Source organism: Euleptes europaea, chromosome 14, assembly GCF_029931775.1.
Source record: "Euleptes europaea isolate rEulEur1 chromosome 14, rEulEur1.hap1, whole genome shotgun sequence".
Lineage (NCBI taxonomy): Eukaryota > Metazoa > Chordata > Lepidosauria > Squamata > Sphaerodactylidae > Euleptes > Euleptes europaea.
In genome coordinates this window covers 32,195,749-32,209,557 of record NC_079325.1, presented here as the reverse complement: position 1 = coordinate 32,209,557, position 13,809 = coordinate 32,195,749, and the positions used below count along the sequence as shown (strand labels likewise).

At 48.9% G+C, this 13,809-nt stretch overlaps 1 protein-coding gene across 1 annotated transcript; it reads right to left on the bottom strand.

Annotated features, from left to right (window-relative positions):
- Window positions 1-3,495: 3,495 nt before the first annotated feature.
- FAM136A (family with sequence similarity 136 member A) lies at window positions 3,496-6,072 on the bottom strand. Its single transcript, XM_056860958.1, has 3 exons — window positions 5,976-6,072; window positions 5,045-5,185; window positions 3,496-3,777 (listed from the first exon to the last, which is right to left on the bottom strand). The coding sequence occupies exons 1-3, from the start codon at window positions 6,060-6,062 to the stop codon at window positions 3,589-3,591; spliced, it is 417 nt and encodes a 138-aa protein (XP_056716936.1). The 5' UTR covers window positions 6,063-6,072; the 3' UTR covers window positions 3,496-3,588.
- Window positions 6,073-13,809: the final 7,737 nt, after the last annotated feature.

Genomic DNA, 13,809 nt, shown 5'->3' with positions numbered 1-13,809 from the left:
TCCAAATACTAACCAGGGCTGACCCTGCTTAGCTTCTGAGATCTGACGAGATCAGGCTAGCCTGGGCCATCCAGGCCAGGTCCATATCTTTACCATGTAACAAATCTGTAAGTTTGGCCATCCGCATATACATCCATAGTTTCTCTCTCCAATCTTTAGTAAAAATACGTTTTTAACATAGACTAAATTGGACTCTCGATGCAAAAGACAGGAGTTTTGCCGCGAATATATGCGCAAGACAGCTTTCCTCTTATGTCCTGCCAAGATGTCATTCATCTGAGCAGGGCCTTCTGCACGTGCCACCCTATGGTTTCACAAGATCAGCAACTGCTCATACACACGCCATTTCGTAGAATATTCTGCCCAAGTGATCAGGAAGGTGCACACATGTGTGACATTTCACAAACTACGTAAAACATAATTGTTTGGAAGTGAATTTTTATAATGGAAAAGGGCTACATTATAACACATTGGTCAAGGAAAATGCTCTGTTTCTATTGATATACCGTGTTCTATGTAGTTTAACATGCCATGTTTAATACTTTGTTCAGATGACAGCTCCATTTCAAAATTTCTGCAATTCCTAGGCCTATTACACTGCTTATTAAATGTATCATCCTATTGATTGCATTGATTTCTGTTGTGGAATTTGCAATAAGTCTCAGAAAGAAAGGCAGACTATAAATAACATAAATCAATAAAACTTCCCTTGGTTCACACAACTCTATTTAAACAGTGGGTAAGCTCACAGTGTAATCTCTGGCCCTAGCACTATGGAGTGACTGATTTCAGCCGAGAGACTGATTTATACAAATATGTTAGTGCTTTATTTTAAAAGGGCAGAGAAATTTATTACTTCACTTGAATAGGAAAGCTACATCTTGTCATATCTGAAAACTGTGCTACCCCTTTCCAAAAAATGGTCACCTTTATGTCTGTAGATGGCATTCTCACAGAGATGTTCAACAACTGCAGCTTCTCTATCCAATCTATCCATTCCACCTTGTTTTTCATTGTCTACAGCTGGACTCAACTTAGCAAGCAGCTAAATACAGTGCTAAGGACAGAGGAAGCCACAAACTCCTCTTTTCTGGGGTTCTAAAAGAAACAGATGCCATGGGGGGGGGGGCTTCAAAGGCATGGCCATGCTGCAAACATAAGCTTTCTTAACAAGCATGGCTTCAATGCTTCACCTTCCCACAAGGAATTATCATTCTGCAAGGCATCTGTCAACCAAGAATATCTTCAAAGCTTCAGTTCTCTGGGTTCCCTAAGAATAGTGTGGCACTATCCCAAAGTTTTTACTGAAAATGCAGGCAGTTGTGTTGATCCACAACAACAAAAATTTTTAAACTACGTTAAGACCAGCGCAAATAATACAAAGCAGCATGTAAGCTTTCAAGATCCACAGAGCTCTTTGTCAGGCTAGATGTTAGCAGCGAGAAGGGGAGAGGAAAAAAAGACCCATCTTAAGGCTTTTTGTGGGCATGCTGTGTAGAATGCCAAGCAGGTTTGCACAGATAAAAATTGCACTGGGTTTGGCTGTTATCTGGTTGTACTTCCAGCCTTCTCATAAGAAGGGTCAGTGGCTGATTAAATTAACAGCAAACAAAACATACAGGTCTCATGCATGGGAAAATATGTTGGTCATTATAAAAGGTTTTGCAAAACTTTGCTTTAAATTAATAAAAGTCATTACTTTACTGTTGTTTTTTGGATCAGATCATTACTGAAGTAATGGACCTAACCTGATTTACGTCTGTATACATTTACAGCCATTAGTGGAATCCATAGGGTTATATCACAAGTAGCCCAGATTATTTCCTTTCAAATAAGTTTTTTTTCATAACTCATCACTTTCCAGGGAGTAAGGCCCACTGAATAAACTTGTGCAGGATTCTGAGTAGGCCTGCTTATGCCTCCTCCCTTTCTTCTCTAAGTCCAGTAAGCATACTGCTTCCATCACAGATGATCCATTTATTTAATCCTCATGAAAATACCACCTTCTTCTCATCTGCTTGACATGCTGAAAAGGTTTCTTGCTGTTACTGCGTGGTGCCAGCGTGGTGTAGTGGTTAAAAGTGGTGGTTTGGCACAGTGGACTCTAATCTGGAGAACCGGCCCTCATTAAAGTCACTTGTCCTTCCTTCCCCTAAGTGGGTACCCTGTGTGGGAGCCAGGATGGTATAGTGGTTAAGAGCAGTGGCTTGGAGCAGTGGACTCTAATCTGGAGAACCGGGTTTGATTCCCCACTCCTCCACATGAGTGGCGGAGGCTAATCTGGTGAACTGGATTTGTTTCCCCACTCCTACACATAAGGCCAGCTGGGTGACCTTGGGCTAGTCATGGGTCTCTCAGCCCCACCTACCTCACAGAGTGTCTATTGTGGGGAGGGGAAGGTGATTGTAAGCTGGTTTGATTCTGCCTTAAGCGGTAGAGAAAGTCGGCATATAAAAACCAACTCTTCTTCTTCTTACTAAAAGACTGCAAGAGTGAAGTTGTACTGGAGGTTCATGTATATTTCATGGCCAATGCAGAATTCCACGCTGTAAAATGAATTTGGAAAACACACAGTACAAATAGGAAGAATTCAAATGAGTTTAAAAAATATAAGATTTTAATTTTTTTTCCTTTTTGGGTTTGGGATTACTTTCAGGTGTTTCCAGAAGAATATGGCAATATTCATATATCAATGACGGAACCTGAGCATCTCAGCAAAATCTAACTCCAAACAGAAAGTATTGGAAATCCATTTTTTCCTAACCATTCAAGTGATAAGGATTTCCTGGACTGTATCAGTTTAGCTTGGTACTTGGCAGTGGGGTGCTCCTTATGGGAAACACACTCACGCCCTGCATGCAGAAAACCAACATGCTAAGAAGAAGGGTTCAGCCTAGCTTTCCCCCTGATCTTTCAATAAGCAGTGATTGTTCTTCCCCCCCACCCCCCGGAAACATTTAAACATGTAAGCACACAAATGATAAGAGTCCAGAAAACACTTCATCACTTGATTCTGCTAAGAGCATAAACTGGCCCTCAGCTCTGAGGAATTCACATCTGTGCATAATTTGGTTTCAACACTTCTGTGTCTGCTACCAAAAATATAATGTCATCATAGGAAGAGAGGTTGTAGCATCCCAACTCCTTCCTGGGAAAACAGGGATGGAGCTGATGTGCTTCTACAGGCCACGTCAGAGACATATCTGCAAGACAACCTAATAAAAACATGCAGAGACAGTGCTGAAATGGGGCAACACTTCTCCAGAGACACACATGTAGCACCTGTGAAGTTTCCACCCCTGCCCCACATCTGCCACGACTTTCCCCTCCCTTTCAGTAGTCAGGAGACACTGCTATCAAGAATAGTCTGCACATGCACATTACTGAGACCAAGGGGATTGCAAACATAGAACTTGTTTTCTTCATTCTTACACCACGCAGCCTCCTTACCAAACCACCTCCAAGCTCCGAATCACCCTGGATGCACCTGACCCTTCATTTCCAAATCCCCAGTTGTTGCACCCATCTCAAGTTTTTTTGTTTTGTTTATGGGTGACCCTTTGCCCTCCTGCTGCAATGGCAGCAAGTTTACTGAGCAATGGCAGCCAAAGTCTCCTTCATCTTCTTGCTCATGCTGGGGATGAGGTGGACATGGTCGTCCACGCACTTTGTCACACAGTTTTCCAGCTGCGCCTTGATCTGCTGTTCTTTACTCCCCGTATCCATAGAGTCCTTAGCTTTGTCATTGCAGTACATTGTGCAGCGAGAGAGGCGATCCTGCGCATGGGAGAACACAGGGCAGTAAGCAGCTGACAAGACTTCAAGTGAGAATCCATCGCATTAATCAAATTCAGTGGTTGACAAGAAAGGCTTAGAACCTGTTGCTGAAGCTGTAAAACCAAATATATGGCAATAATTGTAAACATTTCATTTTTCTTTCCCTTTTCCCATTCTTTTTGTTTTGCATTTGCCTTTTTTAGGACTGGGGGCTTTTTATTTCTTTGTTGCATTCTGCTAATGTATGATTATGCATAGAATCTGGATTTAAGTAGCAGAGAATGGATGCCTGATTATTAAAAATTGTGTAATGAGTGCATGCTCCTCCTTGGTAGGATAACAGTTTCTTTTATGTGTTTTTTTTTTAAAACAAAACTGTTATCCTACCAAGGAGGAGAATGCACTCATTACACAATTTTTAATTATCAGGCATCCATTCTCTGCTACTTAAATCCATATTCATAGGTATAGTGCTTCTGAACAGAGGTTTTACTTAATTGTCATGGCCATCAGGCAGTTGTAGTAGATGTATGTTCTCTTTCTGCATGCAGACAACAGAAAAGGGCGGAAATTAGCTGCCATTTTATTGCTCAGCTGCCTGGTTTTGGAACAGACACCCCACTGGAAAATATGGCACACTTGAGGTTGGTTCTACACTGGTACCTTATAACTGTGGAGACTGGACAAAAGCCTATTAAGAAGAACGTCCCTTCTTTATCCACAGTCATATATTAATCAGTGACACTGACATAAATTTCAGGTTCAATGCTTATACCTTTTCTGAACTACTGATGCAAGATAACAAGACATTTATTAATTTCACACAATGTTTATGTTTAAACAAAGGCCCTTTTAAAGCACTGGTATACATAGTCTACCATCCTTTGTTACAAGGAAAACCTATCTTTAACAGGGAACTCAAAAGAAAAAAAAATCCCCTAAGCCTGAGTGCCACCATAACTCTTGATCCCAAAGGTCACCCCACCCATTTCTTCAGCAGAAGTAGACACACAAGCCTCCTTCCCTTCTCCAGTCTGAATACATATACTAATACAGCCTTTACTTCTGTCACTATTTACACAAGGGGAGAGGGAGTGAAAGAGCCCTTTGCTTATCTCAGGAGCAAATCAGTGCTGCTGGCTCTTGGATCCTTGCTCTGTTCAGACTTTGGCCTTATTGAAAATATTAGACACCAACCAGGGGAATGGGGCGATTCTAGCCAGGTTCAAGGGCAAACACAAGACCTGAGGTACCTTGTTCTCCTCACCTGAAACCTCTCCAGCTCCTGAGTGACAATGGCTTGTGCTTGTGCCAAGGGAGTGTGGCAGCGCTCGATGCACTGGTGGACCTGCTGCATGGAAGCCTTAGGGTTCTCACAACAGGCAGCGCTGCACCTGAACATGATTCCCTGCAAAGAGTTGGATGTCAGTAAGAGGACGCATCCAGAAGAACCACAGGCCCATCTGGTCCCTTCCGTTTCCAACCACGGTCAGCTGGATGACTTTGGGCAGCCCACACAACTGGGCATGAAGCCAACAACCCTCCATGGCAGCCTGTCCAATGCAGCTGCTATTGAGAGGTAAGCTGTCCCTGTAGATGGAGGTTCCATTTGGCTATCAAAGTTATCATCTGCAACAGACCTGTGCTTCCAGAGATTGTCTCTGCCTCCAGCAGAAGGGGAACTCAATTGCAACTGATTGTTCAGAAGCCTAGTTTTGGGTTTCTCAATGCAAAGGCAGTTGCTAAGACTGCACACTGAACTCTGGTTCTGGATTAGTGCCAGCAGGGCATGAATGACCTTGTATTACAAGAATGAGGGCGATTAAAACGAATGTACTGCTTATAGCATTTTCCCCAGTTGTTTTCCTTATACATAATCAGAGGATCCATTATTTTTGTTATTTATAATATTTTAATCCCCCCGCCTCGTGAGGGGCTGCATATACGGGATTATCCCACTATGTCCTCTGAGAGGAAGGACGTGCAGCCACAGCCTCACTCCAGCCAGCTTCATAGCTGCGGTGGGATTTGAACCCAGGTCTCCCCGGCACAGCAGCAAGGCCAGCAGAAACTAGTAGCAACTCGCCTCCCCTGGAGTCAGCAGGTGAAAGAGGAGGGCGTGAGAACCGCGCCTACGCCGATTCCTTCGCGGAGCCCTTCCCACGTGCGTGCAAACAAGCGGTTCTCCCTGTCCTGACCTGCATCTTCCGGATGGACTCTCTTTCTAGGCCCTGCACCATGCCGTCGATGGCCTCTTGCACCCGCACCTGCTGCGCCTCCGCCATGCCGGATCGCTGCACCGGACGCCCCACATGGAGGGAAGCCTCCCGGCCCAGAGGACGCCCCCGCCCGCCCGCCTCACTTCCGGGGTCAGCTCGGCGGCACTTCCGAGGGGCCGCGAATCCTCCCTTGCGACGCAACAGCGGCCTCCTGCGGCCGGCGCTGGGCACTGCAAGCCGGGCAAGACCGAAGCGGCTCGACGGTGGCTTCCTCCAAAGCGGGGAGAGCGGGGTGGGGGTTACCGCACTTGTATTCCCAACGGTGTATTAAGAGTTTGAAAACGTTATAAAAAAATACTGTTTTCACTTTGTTTGGCCCCTTTAGCTGTGAAGACGTCTTCCAGCCGTTTATAAGCCGTGGTATCCGAAAACCCTTTTAAAGCGATGTTTTTTATAACGTTTTCAAACTCTGGGGGATTACCGCACTTTGTATTCCCAGCGATGTATTAAGAGTTTGAAAACGTTATAAAAAATACTGTTCGCACTTTGTTTGGCCCCCTTAACTGTGAAGACGTCTTCCAACCATTTATAAGCCATAGTATCCAAAAACCCTTTTAAAGTGATGTTTTTTACAACATTTTGCAAGCACCGGTGTGAGAGATCCCCCTCTCTGGGTTTGCTTCTCCAAATCAGTTGCTCAGACGTTGATACAGAAACAATAGATTTATTGAAGCCTTCAGGAGATGAGACAGGCACAGGTAGAAAGTTGCAAGTGAGGGGCTATACGGGTTTACAGAATATATTGACTCCAGGGCACTGGGGCACTGGGGTTCACACTTATTGTTATGGGAAGTTACAAGCTTGGCATAATACAAAACATCAGACGGATCCCAGGAAGTCTGGTGCGGCTATCACACTTCCAAGGCCGCACCGGCCTGAGGGAGTACTGGCAGGAAGAACAGCGGGGGGGAAGATACATGGGCCATCAGGCCTGGCGCCTGAGACCAGAAGGTGTGAACTGCTTTTACGAGTTCACTGATAACACCGCAGGTGATGGAAAGCAGAGACACAAAGACAGAGACCCTCACATTCTGCCCCCCTTAAGGCCCCCCTCCGAGAGGACGAGGCTTATCGGGATAAGCGAGGTGGAATTCTCGGACCAAGCGAGGAGCTGCCATGTGGGGTGCGGCCACCCATTCGTCATGAGCGGAGCCAAGGTTTTTCCAGCGAACAAAGTAAAACAGTTTCCCTTTCTTCCATTTGGAATCTAAAACCTTGGATATTTCCAAATGGGTATCCCCTCCTACTACGGTAGGAATCTCATGAGCGGGAGGGGGGTGGAACTGGGGAGCTGCTACATAAGGTTTGAGGAGGCTTATATGGAAGACTGGATGAACTCCCTTGAGAGTCTTAGGGAGACTCAGTTCCACGGTAACCTCGTTGATTACTCTGGTAATGGGGAAAGGTCCTACATAACGGTCGCTCAGTTTTTTGCAGGGGCGAAGAGAGCGGAGGTTTTTGGTGGACAGATAGACTTGCTCCCCCACCTTGAGTTCCCATCCCGGAGACCGGTGTTTGTCTGCTTGTTCCTTGTACTTGCTTTTTGCCCTTTCCAGATTTTTGAGCAACCATGGCCAGGTGGATTTAACCACCTGAATCCACTCCTGAAGATCAGGGGTAGACTGGAGCTCTGGCGAGACGGGGGCAGAACCGAAAGGGCCAAAATCCGTCCCGTATATAACTTGGAAGGGACTAAAGCCGGTAGAGGAATGAGGCGCATTGTTGTACGCATATTCGGCAAATGGCAGCAGGTCGACCCAGTCGTCCTGGTGGAAATTTACATAGCAACGCAAATAACATTCTACTACCGCATTTACTCGTTCCGTTTGACCATCCGTTTGGGGGTGATAGGCGGAAGAAAGGCCCTGTTCCTCCACTCCCATTAACTTTAGGAAAGCCCGCCAGAATTTGGCAACAAACTGGACCCCCCGGTCGGAGAGGACCTTCCTCGGGATCGAGTGTAGCCTGAGGACGTGCGTGATGAACAGTTTAGCTAAGCCCTGGGCTGAAGGAAGACCTGCACATGGAACGAAATGAACCTGTTTGGAAAAGAGGTCTGTGATAACCCAGAGAACCGTTTTCCCCCGACTTGGAGGTAGGTCGGTGATAAAATCCATGGCGATGACTTCCCAGGGACGGGAGGGGTTCTCAAGCGGTTTGAGAAGCCCCGGGGGTTTTCCCATCCGTTTCTTGGCTGTGGCGCAGGTGGGGCAGCTGCGCACATACAACTCTACATCAGATCTCATACCGGGCCACCAGAATTGCCTTCGAACCAGGTGAAGCGTTTTTATGAAACCAAAATGACCCGCTAGCCTGGCCCCATGTACAAGTCCCAATACTTCTTTGCGAAGGGAAGATGGGACATATAGTTTCCCCCCTTGCACCCACCAAGTGTTGGTTCGTTCCAAGCCAGTGGGGAGGAGATGGTGCTCCTCCTCCTGTAAGGAGGCGTCCCGGAGTCGCTGTTGGAATGCTTCCGGGATACCTTTGAGCGTAGGGGGGGTCTCCGGTTGGCGGGCTTGGGATCGGGTGGTGACGGCCAAGCCAGGGACTTCCCCTCGCTGTTCGGGAGTGAACAGGGAGTCGACGGGGCGATCGAAATCGTTGCGATACTGGGGAAGACGTGACAAAGCATCAGCTAGGGCATTTTCTTTGCCAGGGACATGTTTGAGGGTGAACCGGAATTTTGCAAAAAATTGGGCCCACCGAATTTGTTTGGCATTGAGTTTTCTAGCTCCCTTGAGAGCCTCAAGATTCTTGTGATCTGTGCACACTTCGAACGGCAGTTCGGCCCCCTCTAAGAAGTGTCTCCATATGGTAAGGGCATGTTTGACCGCTGCTGCCTCCTTCTCCCAAATGGCCCAGTTGATTTCGGACTGGGAAAACTTCTTGGAGAAGTAGGCGCATGGCCTCAACCGTCCCCCCTCATCCCTCTGCAATAGGGCCCCGCCCATGGCTACATCCGAGGCATCCACCTGCACCACGAAGGGCTTGGTGCAATCCGGGTGAGCCAAAACGGGTTCGGATGAAAAAAGTAGCTTTAAACGTTCAAAAGCTTGCTGGCACTGGGGAGACCATTGCAGACGGGCTGAGGGGAGTGCGGCGCTAGCCCCCCTGTCCTTGGTACGCAACAGGGCAGTGAGGGGAAGCGCAACTTGGGCAAAGTTGGGAATGAAATTCCGGTAAAAGTTGGCAAACCCCAAAAACTGCTGAAGTTGGCGGCGGGTAGTGGGGATTTCCCAGTCCCGCACCGCCTGGACCTTGGCGGGGTCCATTTCCAACCCTTGGTGGGAAATCACATACCCCAGAAATGTAATAGAAGGTTGGTGGAATTCACACTTGGACACCTTAGCATACAGTTTGTGCTCCCGCAGCCGCTGGAGCACTTCTCGCACTAGGCGCACATGTTCTTCCATGGTCTCAGAGTAAATAAGAATGTCATCGAGAAATACCACCACCCCCCGAAACAGTAAATCATGCAAAACTTCATTAATTAATTGCATAAAGACACTCGGAGCCCCCGAAAGTCCGAACGGCATGACCAGGTACTCAAACATCCCAAAACAACTGGAAAAGGCCGTTTTGGGTTCGTCTCCTTCTTTGATGCGAATGCGGTGGTAGGCTTCTACCAAGTCCAGTTTGGTGAAGATTCGGCCCTCCTTTAATTGTGCTAGAAGGTCAGGAATAAGAGGGAGGGGGTAAGCATTAGACTGGGTGACTGCGTTCAGTCTGCGAAAGTCAATACACAGTCTTAAATCTCCCGTCTTTTTCTTTACAAAGAAAGCTGGGGCTGAATAAGGAGCCTTGGAGGGGCGTATGAAACCCCTCGCCAGATTGACATCCAGATAGTCTCGCAATACAGTCTTTTCACTAGGGCTCATGGGGTAAACCTTTCCCTTAGACAGTTTGCCTTCCCCTACAATCTCGATGGCACAGTCCGTTTCTCTGTGGGGAGGCAGTTCGTCGCACTCTCTAACATCGAAAACATCAGTAAACTGCGAGTACTCAGAGGGTAATTGAGGAGAGACTGGGGCGGGGGACCCTACCAGTGCGGCGGCTGGAGTTCTGAGTACCCGTTCCTTGTCATGCAACCCACAGGGGTTTTCGGGGAAGGAAAGCACCCGTTTAACCCAATCAATGGAGGGATTGTGTCCCCTTAACCAGTTCATCCCTAACACCACAGGGGTTACAATAGGGGCGATGGTGAAATACAACCGTTCCCAATGTTCCCCCACGGACATAATCACGGCTGCAGTTCTGTGGGTCACAGGGCCCCGTTTAAAGTCACTCCCGTCCATTTGGGAAAAACGGAGGGGTCCCGGAAGCCGCTTGCGCCGGACACCCAACTTCTTGGCAGTTTCCTCATTTATCATGGTGCGGGCACACCCCGAGTCGACCAACGCGGGGACCTCTAACGGGGGACCCCCTTTGGGTAGGGACAGATGAACACGCACAAATACATTGTCCTCTTGGGCGCTTACCATCGGTGGAGCTCCTTGCACAACGATAGGGACGGTCTGCTGCGGAGCCCCCTCTACAGCAGACCGACGGCGTTTTTTGCCGGCTGTTCCCACTCTTCCTCCTCGCTGGAAGAGGGGGACGGGGTGGTGGCTTCCGGGGAGCCGTCCGAATCAAAGACGGTATTTGTAATCCGGGACCCCGATGGGACCGTAGAGTCGGATGCCCCATCCTGGGGGCGCGCGTGGAGAGCGGAGGGTGCGCCGGAGCGCCGGCTCAGTGGTCCACTTCTGCGGCGAGGCTGGCTGTCGGCGGCCGGTTGCGTCGGCTCGGCCTGGGTTTGGCGGGGGGGGGTCGGACGGCCTGAGCGAGAGGGGCATTGCGATGCAAAGTGACCCTTTCCCCCGCAGATCAGGCAGACGCCGGCCTCGAACCGCTTGCGGCGTTCCGCGGCCGAGAGACCCCCGCCACTCCCTTGCCGGAGTTCCCGGCCACGGTCACCTCGGGGCCTGGGGTCTCGCCCAAGCCGTTGCTTGGACAAGTTCAGGAGTTGTTTGCGATTCTCGATGTCAGCAGCATGGCGAACCCAACCTTCCACATCCGGGGGGTTCCCTTGCATGAAGGCCCAATGTTGGAGGTCTGGGTTGAGACCCTCCCTGAAACATTGTACCAAGGTAGCTTCACTCCAGTCCAGAATTCGGCTAGCCAGTGACTGGAACTCACTTGCATACTGCGCCACCGACTTAGTCCCTTGGCGCAGTTGCATCAGGGAGGCTTTAGCCCGCTCACCCAGAGTCGGGTCCTCAAAACGGTTTCGGAGTGCTACCATGAACTCGTCCAGGGTTCGCAGCACCGGCGAGCGGAGTTCATACTGCAACACCATCCAGGCAGCCGCCTCCCCCTGCAGTAAGGAAGCCACGTACTGCACCCGGGACTCCTCAGAAACGAAGGTTCGGCCTTGTTCCCGCATAAAAATGTCTACTTGGACCATAAAAAAGGTCAACTGGTCTCCCGACCCGTCATACGTGACTTTCAGGTCCCGACGGGCCGGGGGGGCAGGGGTTGCGGGCGGAACTACCGGCGCCCCGTCTGGGGGAGCACCGGCTGGAGGTTGCAACTTCAGCGCATCTAGGGTCGTGGCCATCTCACCCATTACGCGTTGCATGATCTCCATCTGCTCCTGCATAGCCCGGCGGTCTTCCTGCCACTGCTTTCGTTCTTCCTCCATGAGGGCCTCTTTGCGGGCCGGGTCCCCTTCGAGTCCCGTGCTGGGGAAGGCCAACCGGCGATCCTTCGCCGCAGTCCGCGAGAGCGACCAGCCCTTGGGAGAGTCCAGCCAATAAGTAAGCCCCCGGGGACGTCCGTCCCGATCTTGGTCGGGGGCGCGATCCTTCGGTTTCTTTGGCTTGGCTCCCTCCTCCTTCGGGTCCGGCTTCTCCGGCTCGTCCGGTTCCTTGGGGGCATCGGGGTTAGGGGTGGTGTCCTCGTCGGCTGACATTCTGTCCAAAGCGGTACAGCTGCAGTCCGAGAGGCAAGGACTTGCAACTTAATGTGAGAGATCCCCCTCTCTGGGTTTGCTTCTCCAAATCAGTTGCTCAGACGTTGATACAGAAACAATAGATTTATTGAAGCCTTCAGGAGATGAGACAGGCACAGGTAGAAAGTTGCAAGTGAGGGGCTATACGGGTTTACAGAATATATTGACTCCAGGGCACTGGGGCACTGGGGTTCACACTTATTGTTATGGGAAGTTACAAGCTTGGCATAATACAAAACATCAGACGGATCCCAGGAAGTCTGGTGCGGCTATCACACTTCCAAGGCCGCACCGGCCTGAGGGAGTACTGGCAGGAAGAACAGCGGGGGGGAAGATACATGGGCCATCAGGCCTGGCGCCTGAGACCAGAAGGTGTGAACTGCTTTTACGAGTTCACTGATAACACCGCAGGTGATGGAAAGCAGAGACACAAAGACAGAGACCCTCACAACCGGGTCATTCCTGACCCATGGGGTGACATCACATCCTGACGTTTCCAAGGCAGACTTTGTTTGCGGGGTGGTTTGCCAGCGCCTTCCCCAGTCATCTCCCCTTTACCCCCAGCAAGCTGGGTACTCATTTGACTGACCTCGGAAGGATGGAAGGCTGAGTCAACCTTGAACCAGCTACCTGAAACCAACTTCCGTTGGGATCAAACTCAGGTCGTGAGCAGAGCTTTTGACTGCAGCACTGCAGCTTAACACTCCGCGCCACGGGGCTCCTAAATAGTGGTGTGTGTGTGTTAAGTGCCGTCAAGTCGCTTCCGACTCATGGCGACCCTATGAATGAAAGTCCTCCAGAATGTCCTGTCTTTGACAGCCTTGCTCAGATCTTGCAAATCGAAAGCTGTGGCTTCCTTTACTGAGTCAATCCATCTCTTGTTAGGTCTTCCTCTTTTCCTGCTGCCCTCAACTTTTCCTAGCATGACTGTCTTTTCCAGTGACTCTTGTCGTCTCATGACGTGACCAAAATACGATAGCCTCAGTATAGTCATTTTAGCTTCTAGGATCAGTTCAGGCTTGATTTGATCTATAACCGTCTGATTTGTTTTTTTGGCAGTCCACGGAATCCGTAACCTTCTCCTCCAACACCACATTTCAAAGGAATCTATTTTCTTCCTATCAGCTTACTTCACTGTCCAGCTTTCACACCCATACATAGTAATAGGGAATTCGATGGCATGAATTAATCTAGACTTGGTGGCCAGTGACACATCCTTACACTTCAAAATCTTTTCTAGCTCCTTCATGGCTGCCCTTCCCAGTCTCAATCTCCTTCTGATTTCTTGGCTGCAGTCTCCCTTTTGGTTGATGGTGGAGCCAAGGAATAGAAAGTCTTGAACAATTTCAATTTCCTCATTGTCAACCTTAAAGTTGTGTAATTCTCCTTTTGTTTTCTTGATGTTCAGCTGTAGTCCTGCTTTGGCACTTTCTCTTTTAACTTTCAGCAGTAGTCGTTTCAAATCTTCACTGTTTTCTGCCAATAATGTAGTGTCATCAGCATATCTCAAATTATTAATGTTCCTCCCTCCAGTTTTCACTCCACCTTCATCTAAATCTAATCCAGCTTTCCTTTATTATATGTTCTGCATATACATTGAAGAGATAGGGAGATAAAATACATCCTTGTCTGACACCTTTGCCAATTGGAGCCATTCCGTTTCTCCATATTCTGTTTTAACTGTGGCCTCTTGTCCAGAGTACAGGTTGCGCATCAAAACGATCAGATGTAGTGGCACACCCATTTCCTTTAAAACCA

Excerpts from the sequence above, each read along its gene's own strand:
- FAM136A (XM_056860958.1), bottom strand. The coding sequence starts at position 6,062 with ATGGCGGAGGCGCAGCAGGTGCGGGTGCAAGAGGCCATCGACGGCATG. Across the intron at positions 5,186-5,975 it reads AGTCCATCCGGAAGATGCAG|GGAATCATGTTCAGGTGCAG; the intron begins GTCAGGACAGGG and ends AACTCTTTGCAG. Across the intron at positions 3,778-5,044 it reads AGGAGCTGGAGAGGTTTCAG|GATCGCCTCTCTCGCTGCAC; the intron begins GTGAGGAGAACA and ends TCCCATGCGCAG.